Source organism: Microtus oregoni, unplaced genomic scaffold (genome assembly GCF_018167655.1).
Source record: "Microtus oregoni isolate MIOR12 unplaced genomic scaffold, Mior012 000016F_ref0000370, whole genome shotgun sequence".
NCBI classification, from domain to species: domain Eukaryota; kingdom Metazoa; phylum Chordata; class Mammalia; order Rodentia; family Cricetidae; genus Microtus; species Microtus oregoni.
In genome coordinates this window covers 26701517-26712930 of record NW_024543075.1, presented here as the reverse complement: position 1 = coordinate 26712930, position 11414 = coordinate 26701517, and the positions used below count along the sequence as shown (strand labels likewise).

General features: G+C 47.0%; 1 protein-coding gene across 1 annotated transcript; it reads right to left on the bottom strand.

Moving 5' to 3' along the window:
* Positions 1 to 3086: 3086 nt before the first annotated feature.
* Clec19a (C-type lectin domain containing 19A) lies at positions 3087 to 10119 on the bottom strand. The gene is given in 9 exon segments (XM_041666609.1): positions 3087 to 3142; positions 3145 to 3156; positions 4302 to 4340; positions 4343 to 4381; positions 4384 to 4420; positions 6822 to 6892; positions 6895 to 6922; positions 9106 to 9257; positions 10098 to 10119. Coding segments are annotated over 9 exon segments (456 nt in total).
* Positions 10120 to 11414: the final 1295 nt, after the last annotated feature.

Here is an 11414-nt window from a genome sequence, read left to right as displayed (position 1 = left end):
CTGGGAATCTGAGCATCCAAGTTAAAGGGCTCAGTGATACATTTGCTGTCAAGTCTTAAGCACCATGTGGGCCCCTTGGAAGTGCTTGATACATTTGACAACGGATGCCTTTTTGATGTGTCAGCAGTGGACAGTATGACATCCATCACCATTTTATACTTGTGACTGTCCTGAGACAAGGCAGCACATGCTACTAGACCAGTGAATAAACATATATAGAGGGGTTCAGGGATACTTGTGGTCCCACTGTGTGACTGTCAACTTGTCATGATTCAGAATCAACTAGCAGCAACCTTTTAGACACTACCATGAGGGATTATCTAGACTAGGATCCAGGCACACCTGTGAGGGCTTATTTAGACTAGGTTAGCATCCAGACACACCTGTGAGGGCTTACTTAGACTAGGTTAGCCTCCAGGCACACCTGTGAAAGCTTACTTAGACTAGGCTTAGCCTCCAGACACACCTGTGAGGGTTAACTTAGACTAGGTTAGTTCAAAGACTCAACCCAAAGGAGGGCTGCACAGTTACCTGGGTTTGGGGCCTGGATTACATAAAAAGGAGTCTAGTTGAACATTCAGTCCTGTTTCCTGATTATGGATGTTACGTGAACTGCTGTCAAGCTCCTGATTCCATGAAGGACCACATCCTTCAGCTGTGAGGCAGAATACACCTTTCTTTCCTTAGGTTGCCTTTGTCAGGGAATTTTACCACAGTAACAGAAAAAAAGGAATTGAGAGACATCCCGAGTGAAGTAAAGAATTCTACATGGAACCCTGGAGTCCTGAACCATATTCTCATACAATCCTTGCTGCCCGTGTCTTCTCTCCCATCCACCCAGTGAAACCATGCGGTCAGGGGGCAGTGTGCTGTGGTCCAATTTGGTTCAAAGCTTGCTTTTGTACAATGTGAGAGTTTGTAGCGCGCACCAAGGCGCTGTCATGTCGTGGGCACGGAGCCTGGGCACCGTTTGCTGTTCCACGTCAAACTTGAGAGAACTTGTGCGCATGCATGTGAGCCCCCCCCCCCCCCCCCCCAGCGCGGGGAGTCTTTCGATCTGGCCATCCGATCTGGCCAATCATTATTTAGCACGTTTATCGCTCCATTCTGGCCTGAGCCATTGGGTTGATGACACGTCAGGGCTTTGTCTGGCACCGTATATATTCTTCTGCTTCCACGGGGACGGGGTCTTCTTGCCTCTTTCAAACCTCAAGTGTAAGTGCTCCAATAAAGGGTGTTCTGAGAAGGATCCTGTTGCAGTCATCTCTTCTGCTGGCAGGAGCGGCATGCTGCAAGAGTTAAAAATAAAATTTATGTAATTGGAAAAAGGGGTCCAAAGAACAATATTTCATGACACGTTGTCATGGTTACCTCCAGCTGTCAATTTGACATAAACCTAGAGATACTCAGAAAGAGGGAAAATCAACTGAAGAATTACCTTGATCAGATAGGCCTGTGGCCATGTCTGTGGGGCATCACTCCACTCTACACTTAGTTTTTTGGACAAGATTTCTTTGTGTAGCCTCCGCTGTCCTAAAATACTCTTTATGGACCAGCCTGGCTTTGAACTTAGAGAGACCCACCTGCCTCTGCCTCCCAAGTGCTGGGATTTAAGGTGTGCACTACCACCACCCAGCACAGGCATTTTCCTGATTAACAATTCATGTAGGAGGGTCTAGACCATTGCAATAGGTGCCATCTCTGGGCTGGTGGGCCTGGGCTGTATAAGAAATCTAGCTGCACAAGCCAGGGGAGCAAGCCCATAAGCAGCATTCCTTCATGGTTTCTGCTTCAGGCTCCTGTCCTGATTCCTTCAAGGATGGATTGTAAAATGTAAGATAAAATAAGTCCTCCCTAAGCTGCTTTTGTTTTTGGTGTTTATCACAGCCATTCTATGAAGCTTAGCTTTTTAGACACAGTCCCTAACCTACAGCAGGTTCTGTCAGACATGGCAGAGTTTCACAGCTACAGACAGTGCATGAACCTGAAATATCTGCTGTATGATCCTTTATGGACAAATGTAGTAGGAAGGAGGGAGCAGGCTGTGTCCCACTGCTCTTGCTAGCTTAACCCCCGAAATAACCACACCAAAACTCTATTAATTAAATACTGCATGGCCCATTAGTTCTAACCTCTTATTGGCTAACTCTTACATATTCGTTTAACCCATCTCCATTAATGTGTATTGCCACTGTGGCTTACTGACATGAATCTAACCAGTGCCTGTCTCAGGCAGGAGAAACATGGTGTCTGCCACACTTCCCTTCTTCCCAACATTGTGTTCTGTCTACTCCACCCACCTAAGGGCTGCCCTATCAAAAGGCCAAAGCAGTTTCTTTATTCAACCAATGAAAGAAACACAAATACAGAAGGACCTCCTACACCAGAAAAAAGTTTGCTGGCTCTGGGACAAGAAATTGCCTCTTTAAATCCTCTTTTGTGTACTGGATGCAGCCCACTCTTCTGGCAAGGAAATATGGGAATAAAACCCCATTCTTGGCATTAATAACATTAGTAACAGAAGCTCTCATACACTGAAGTCCTCCAACACATCAGGCCTTTTGAAGTTGACATTCCTTAGATGTTTATATTTCTTTTCCACCCACTGTACAGACCAAGGTTCTCACAAGAGAGAGGTTGTGTATTAAGGGGTGCCATTTAGAACTGAATCCAGTTTTTCTGCTTCCATGGACACTTTACAATCAAGCCCGCTCTTCTAAGCAGAACCAAAGCTCACGCCCTCTGGCCAACAGTTCATCTTCATTACCCAGAGCCCCTCAGAGGGTCTCAGCTCCCACTCCATTCTGCCTCAGTGATGCACATCACATTGTGTCAAAGTGATCCCGTCAATCACAAACTGAAGACCTGGCCAGGATGGGGACATTCAGTTCAATCCAGAATACTGGAACCTGTGTGAGCTGGTCTGCTGTCTCTTGGCCACTGAATAATTAAGGCCAGCTTGTTGAGAATCTCCACCTGGAGGATTTCCCTTCTATGTGTGTTTACATTTACTTACCATGAGCTCTGTTCTAGATACCACTGCAAGACACCTTGGTGCTGAGTTCATACCGGGCAACAGGAATGCATTAGTGAATGCTCAGAGATGGGATCTTGCAGACAAAGGGGAACCTCCTGTGGCAGGCCAGGACCTCAGTGCTGTGAACAGAAGAAGCAGATCCAGCTACTGCAATAAAAGTCACCATGTCACTGCTCTGGAGTAAAAGTCCTCTCCAGCTAGCCTCACTTGCTGATGCTTTCGGAGACAGCTCTCTGATCTTCATTTCCCTTAAAGTTGGGTTGATCTGCCCCTGGTCTGGGGAGGGTAAACTTTACCTAGAGACTGCATGAGCTCCATTTGCTGGACTGCTGCAATGGCTTCCAGGATAAGTCACTTTCCTCTTCCACCACTCCCCAGGAGGAGGAGAGGGAACAGAGAAGAGCAGCAAGATGCTTATATCTGGGATTCAGTACATATTTCAAACCTAGCTTCATTTCTTGCCTGCTTTGACCTTGAAGAAGTTGCTCAGCTTCCTAGGGCCTGGATTCACCTTGGGCTCCATAGTTGATAGAGCAGAGAACATGTGTTCAGACAATGGCTGACACCCTGAGTCCACCTATCTCTGGACTCTTCCAATTGTCCTTCAATTATCTCTGCAGCCTTTTACATAGGGATGAATAGTATGCCCTTTTCCTGGGAGAGGAAACAGACTCTCAGAGAGAGAGAATTACTTCCTGCAAGATCATAGCCACATTAAGTTACAGGGCTGGAATTCAAACCCAGGTGTGTGCTCTTCAGTGCCCACGCCTCCATGATTCTCCAGATACAACTGTGTTCTATAATTCACAAGTGTCAGCCTGGTCTTGAGGCACTTTGGTGCCCCATTAGCTGACCCAGGAGACTAATTCTCAGTGAAGAAAATTTTTCTTAAAAAGGAATATAGGCTGTACTGTGCACATCAAAGAACTTAATGAAATCTCTGCTACCCACTCTAATTCTCTAACGCCTTTTCATCCATTTAGAGCCAGAATGTCGGCGAACCATTACTGATCACTTCAAACACTCCTCCCCATTCCCTAGGGATGCTAGCTGCTCTCCAAGGTGCTGAAAAGGACAGCCTCTTAATCCTCATTGTGCCAGTCCTATCCCAGGTGCCTCTCCATGCTCCCTGATGCCTCCGCATGCCTCATGGTGACTCCATTCTTCACTGTATCCCCCATTCTTCAGGGGGGTGCAGTGATTCCCCATCCCCCATTATGTCTCTCCAGCAGCTCTGTGAGAGTTCAGGTCCCAGGGTACCCACCGCTACTGGGTGGGTACCACATCTGCACACAGTCTCTGTATGGATGCCATCACCAGACTGACTCTTGTCCCAGTAACTGAGTCATAAGGAGAACAATCCATCCATTCAAACTGTCCTTCCTGGGGTCCATTCACAGCAAGAAGGTAGAGAGGAAGACCAAATATTGGGTCAGCTCCAGTGTAGGGACAGTGTTATAGTAGTACTTCATGCCTGCTACCTTGCATCAAAGTAATGTGTACTATTGTGAAGTATGCCTATACACTGTGTGAATATATGTCATTGTGATTGGTTAAATAAAGAAGATGACTGGCCAATAGCCAAACAGGATGAAGTTAGGTGGGAGAGCCAAACAGAGGATGCTGGGAAGGAGAAGGGTGGAGTGTGGAGTCCCAAGCAGATTCAGAGAGAAGCAAAATGGGCATGCTGTACTGAAAAAGGGTACCAAGCCACATGGTAAAACATAGATAAGAAATATGGGTTAATTTAAATGTAGGAGCTAGTAACAAGGCTGAGCTATTGGCTGATCATTTGTAATTAATAGTAAGTCTCCATGTCAGTTATTTGAGAACTGGTAGATGGGAAAGAAACAACTGTCTACATGCTATGACTGGCAGTACTGCTCTTCCCAGATGCCTTTGGTCCTTATCATGTGAACTTGACTCCCTTTGTCCTCACTGCCCTACACTGCAGGTAACATCATCTTCAGAAAACTGGCCCAGATCCATTAGTGTTAGCACTCAAACTCAGGTGGTCCTGACTCCAGTCCCCAGCCTAAGCACTGTCCTTTCTCAGCTGCTGAGACTTACTCCTCCCCACCTCCTTTTATTCAAATGCCTATGTTTTTCTCTCATGCTCTGGAACTATGCTGTTCAATCACAAGAGAAGTCCCGCTGGCAGTCTGATTGGTGCTGTAGTGAGTATGCAGACCAACTGTGGGAAGAATGACACTGGCAGGGGAGGGAGCGGGAGTCATGCCTCCTTTTATATTTATTCTGGTATTTAGAACAGTGCCTCTCGAAGCACAGATGATTCTGAAGTCCTTTCTACACAGTGGAATAGCAGAGAGAGGACAGGTTGAGCTCAAGGCTTCCACTCTCTCCATCTTCCTTGCTCTGTGACCTGGGCACATTTCCGAATCTTTCTGAGCCTTGGTTTCCCACCAATAAAGTAGAGTGAATATCCCAGAGAGGATTGAGGGCTGAGTGACTTTCAAAGTATATGAATGGCAACACGGAGCCTGGTGCACAGTGCCTGGCCCCGAAAAGAAAGTAAAGCCCTTTCTCTGTCTCGTTTGTTAGGGATATTAAGTCTTACAATACACATTCTTTCCCCCTTTCTTATTTTTCTTTTCTCCTCTTTTATTTTCCTTCCTTCCTTCTTTCCTTCCTTCCTTCTTTCCTTTCTTCCTTTCTTCTCCTGAGACAGGGTTCTCTATGTAACCTTGGTTGTCCTGGAACCCACTCTGTAGACCAGGCTGATCTTACAGAGATCTGCCTCTGTGCGGCCATTGAGATGAGTCTGCCTCTGCATTCCAAGGACTGGAACTAAAGGTGTATGCCACTACCACCCAGCCTATAATACATATTCTTTAAATTATGATTTAAGGTAGATCTAACCTAACTTTATTTATGTATTTTTTTGGTTAGGATGATTTTAATTAAAAAAAAAAACCTTCCCAAGTCTTTGGGAAATACTCTAAAACACAGTTAAAACTGAGCAAGAGTATTAGTTGTATGTTTTAGTTGGCACACGGTGATTAGTTACTTCAGCAGAAATTTCCACATGATTCCACACCCCTCCCCCTTTAGAAGTTCTTTCTAACAGGAGGACCTGGGAAAGAGGTAAGGAACTGGCATGCGGCTAGTCTAGTCTTCACACTGCTAATTTAAGTGGCAATAGTCATTGTACCACAGGTTCGTTTGGTCATTAATTTTATGGTGCTGGGGTTGGAGCTCAGAGTCTCTTGCGTGCTCTGCCACTGTATCTCAAGTCTGTACTACATGGTCTTCCTAGATTTTTTGTTTGTTTGTTTGAGGTTCTCGGGACTGAACCTAGAGCTGAGACAGGAAGCCTGAGCTCAGGGCCTTTCACGGTAAGGAATGAGCCCAGGCAACCAAAAGACATTTCATCTCCAAAGAAACAGAGTGGGTCTGGGAATTGCAGCCCAGTGATCTACTGTGTGCTGAGCCCTGGGTCCAGTGATGCTGAGGGGGGGAAAAAGACCCTTGTTTATCTAACCATATTTTTGTTTTAGAAAATCCAAGTCAAAACAAAAGCCTTCTCTGGTCATTCTACATGTTCCGGTCACACCCACTTCCACGGCTAACAGGCAGGTCAGCGTCACAACTACCTCCAGGGCTAACTGAGATAGGTCAGTGCCACACTCATTTCCAGGACTAACTGGGACAGGTTGGTGTCTATGTGCTGGATGCATAACTATGACCGTCATTATTAAATCAAAGTGGAACCTTGGTGGGAGCTTTTCCATGGGATCTGATAGCTGTGGCTTTCTCGCCTCACCTGCCTGTGGTCACGAAGGCCAATCAAGATGTCGGCTGGGATGTCAGGAACACAGCTGTTCACCAGGTCATCACAAAGACATTCTCCTTCCAGCTGTGGATGTAGGAAGCACAGCAGCAGTCAGCACCGCCCCTTCCACAGGATGAAGTCTAAAACAAGCTTGTTAATGTTTCTGGACTACATAAAAAGAGCACAGGATGCTTTCCTCTTCTGTTCTCTTAAGATTTCAGTTAATTAACTAACTGTGTGTGTGTGTGTGTGTGTGTGCCTGAGGGTGTGCACATATGCATGTATGGTTGTGCATACTTGTGTATCTGTACAGCAACCAGAGAGTGGTCCTCTACCACTCTCGGAATGATATTCCTTTGAGGCAGTCTATCCATGACCTTTTTGGCTAGACTGGAGGCCACAAGGCCCAACAATCATTCTGTCTGGCCACCCTTGAAACTGGGGCTATAGACATTTGCTGAGTCACCTGGGATGTTATGTAGATGCTGGGATTATGGACTCTGGTCTTCCCAGTTGTGAAGTGAGTGCCCTTAGCAACTGAGCCATCTCTCTAGTTCCTCCATCATTCTTAATTAGGCCAACCCTACATGGTCATCCACACCAGCTCAGAGAAAGACTCAGCACAACACTTACTACCACTTCAACCAAAAACACTTCTCTCTTCTCTCTCTCTCTCTCTCTCTCTCTCTCTCTCTCTCTCTCTCCTTTTCTTGAAAATTCAGCTCTAGGCTTGAACTCGCTTAGTCCACTCAGTGTCTTTTTGGAGGAGTCCTAGCCTTGATTTCAAAAGTTCATTAACGAAGAAACCAGTGAGGGACCCTGGTGTTTGCTCATTGTATAAAACAATGAAGAAATAGAGATGAAAGAATGAAAGGTCAGGCAGATGGGTGAATGGAGGGAAGGAAGTAGGAAGGGATAAATGGATAATAGATAAAAGATGGATGATGAATGGGTAGAAAGATATAGGGAAGGAAAGCTGAGCAGCTGGACACAGTAAAACAGACTCACGGGGGCTACAAGTCATTTATGTTAGGACTGTGCTTCATGTTACACAGCCGTGAATTCATTTCATCCTCATAGCAAACTGGGACTGGAGTGGACATGACTGGCTGTCTGCCCCAAAGCCATTCCCACAGATGATTTCATCTCACTACTGTAAATATTATAGCCTAGAAAGCCATATTTCTCTCCCCAGTTCTCTTTGAAGCTAAAATTGCCAAAAGACCCAGTTCAAACACCTAGCTGAAAAGCACGGCTTCCAGGGAGCATCTGCGAAGCATCTTCCCCCTGGTAGAAAGAGGAAGGTGTGTGGAGAAGGCTCTGGTCTCTGCTCTGCTCTTCCTGTTCAGAAACTTTCCTGAGGAACGTCAAGGTAACTGCTTACCAAAGAGTGGTTCACCTATTGCCTTGATATCAGCGAGCTCAGAAGAAGCCATCAACCAAAGTCAGGAGCTCAGAGGAAGGATGTGAGGACAAGCAGACCAATGACAGCACAGGTCACACAGATGTCCACACAACAGACCCCCTGACAAGTGCTTCCCATCCTGTGAGAGGCGAACTTCAGTGCACCAGGGATGTCATAGTGCACCGGTCCTGGACCCGAGGTCTATCCGCTCCCATGAGCATGCTCCAAAAGTCCGCCATTTTGTGGGGGTGTCCACTATGGAGGATATCTCACCCGGAGTGGAGGTCAGAGCACGAGGTCGTGCTTTCCACTTTGTTGAGGAAAGATCTCTCTTGTTTCTGCTTTGTTGATAACTCAAGGGAACCAACCTGCAAGCTTCCAGGCAGTTCTGTCTCTACCTACCACCTCACACAAGGAGTGCTGGAAACAGACTGTGTCAGATGCAAATGTATCTGTCGCCCCGCCCCTCTGTCCCCCCACCCCCCCAGGTTCTGAGGCTCAAACTACACTAGCCAGGCTTGTATCACTGGCGCTTTTCCCTACCAGGCCATCTTCCTGACCCACCTCTTCCCATTCCACACGTGTTTATCAGGTCAGCTGTTTCACCAGATCAAGAGCGCCGATGCCCTGCAGTGCATGGCACAAACCTGGCGACTATAAAGATGTTTCTCCCAGCATGCTCTTTGCTCCCACTGCTGAGTTATTTCCCCTCCATTCCACCCAGATAACTTCAATGACAACTTGTGCTGGGTAAAAAGGAACTTCCGTGACCTGAACCAGAAGCCAGTTGGAGACATCAGACTCCAGTCCTTTTCCTCAGGAGCACTTGGCTAGGCCACAGAGGCCCGGGCAGTCCACTCACCCGTAAATGGAGGTCAGCCTGGCAGATTTCCTGCCAACAGTGAACTGAGAGCCCTGCAGGTCGGCTTCGGCCCAGGTCTTGTTGATGGGGTAGAATCTGTAGCAATGACCTTTGAACCCTCTCCAGAACAGGGGACACAGCAGGGGCATCTGGGGCACCTCTGAGAGGGTTGAGGAGAGAAAGCGGAGTGGGAGGAAGATTGGTGGTGCTCAAGTTATCTCTGTGACTTATTACATATTTTTTAAAAGTAAAACACATCCGTTATGATTAACACAGTTCTGCATCTGAAGTCTAAAAATACATGTACACCCCAGGGCTACCTAAAAAAGACCCTATATCAAACAAACAAACAAACCAAAAAGGAGTTATTTTAATTATTTATGCATCATGTATGTGAGTATGCTGGGTCTGTGCAGGCGCCATGTTGTGACAGGGTCTACTGAGCCCAACGGGTGCACTAGCTCCCTTGCTGCTGTAGTTACAGGTGGCTGTGAACCATCACGTGGGTGCTAGGTCAGAACCTGGGTTTTCTCTTAAGTGCTGAGCCGCTTCTGCAGCCCCTATTAAGATTGTTTTAAATAGTTCATGAATAGCCCTTATGTAGCCCTCCTAGAGTTTAATAACTGCCTTATCTTTGGATAATTAGATTTCTTCCTCCCTTCGTTCCTTTGTTCCTTCCTTCCTCCCTCCCTGCCTCTCTCCCCCTTCCTTCTTTCCTTTCTTCCTTCATTTGTTCATTGGTTCCTTCCCTCCCTTCCTCTCTCCCTTTCTCTCTCTCCTCCCTCCCTTCCTCCCTCCCTCCCTCCCTCCCTCCCTCCCTTCTTTCTTCCTTCCTCTCTTCCTCCCTTCTTTTCTAGATAAAAAGCTACTAGTAGTAACACTGAGACAACAGTTTCATGCCTCAAGCTTTGTCGGTGTTTCTGATGGTTTTCTGGGGAGAGACTTGGGTGGCTTTGATACAATTTCTAAATTGCCTCCTGAACGCAATTTCCCCTCTCACTGCCATGGCTGAGGGCACCCATCTCACTTGCTCGTCCTGACTGCCATCATTTCCTGGGGAATCTTTGCAAATTTTATAAGCAAGAAATGGTGCCTTGTTTCAATAAGCAATTCCAGGCTATCTGACAAGTGCGTGCATTTACGGATAAGCTAGAAGCAAGACTTTGTATCTTTTGCCCTCCACACTGATGGGGTTAGGATCGGTTGTTAATTGTGAAGAGCAACACATTGAAAGCAACAACAAGGTCATGGTGTTTGAGATGATAAATTTCTCTCAAGTCTTGGCTCCTCTTCAAATTTCTTGTGGGTGTTGTTCTTGGACACAGAAGTCGGTTGTTGGGAGAGACAGACAATTGAGAACCTTCCATCCACTAGGTTGGGAGACCCATGTGGTGAGCAGTGGTCCCTGGTCACCTACATGCTGGTCAGTGAGCAGTGGTCCCTGGATACCTATGTACTAGTCAGTGAGCAGTGGTCTCTGGACACATATGACCTACTGGTCAGTGAGCAGTGGTCCCTGGTCACCTCCGTGCTTGTCAGTGAGCAGTGGTCCCTGGTCACCTCCGTGCTGGTCAGTGAGCAGCGGTCCCTGAACATGCACAAACTGGTCAATGAGCAGCGGTCCCCAGACACCTGTGTACTGGTCAGTGAGCAGTGGTCCCTGGACACCTACGTACTGGTCAGCTTTGTGTTTGACCTGCCATGAATGAGAGGCACATTTTCTTCTTCCTCGGGTGTCCAATTGGCAGACACCTGGAGTCTCTTTTGTAACCACCCAGAGGCACAGAATCTCTGCCTTCAAATCACTACCATAGTCGACAGACTCTGAGAATCATAGCACAGTGAATAGGGGCTGAGAGACGGATCAGTGGGTAAAGTACTTGCTCTGCAACCATGATGACCCGAGTTCAGATCCCCAGCAGCCACAGAAAAAGCTCAGTCTGGTGATGCATGCCTACAGTCCCGGCGCTGGGGGTTGGGGAGGGGCATCTGTAGAGACAGGCAGGTCTTTGGGGCCTGCTTAACACCCGGTCGAGCTGAATAGGTGAACCTGCAGGGTTACTGAGGACCCTGTCTCAAAAAAGACCTGGCATTGTGGCACATGCCTTTAATCACAACACTCAGGAGGCAGAGGCAGATGAATCTCTATGAGTTCAAAACTGGTCTGGTCTACATAGTGAGTTCCAAGCCAAGAGACCCTGAACACCCCTCTCCCTAAAAAAAGAAAAACGAACATGGAGAATAACAACTCTCTTTCACACACATTCATAGAGCATTTGTTTATTTGTGTGTGTGTATAGGTGCACATCTGTATGGG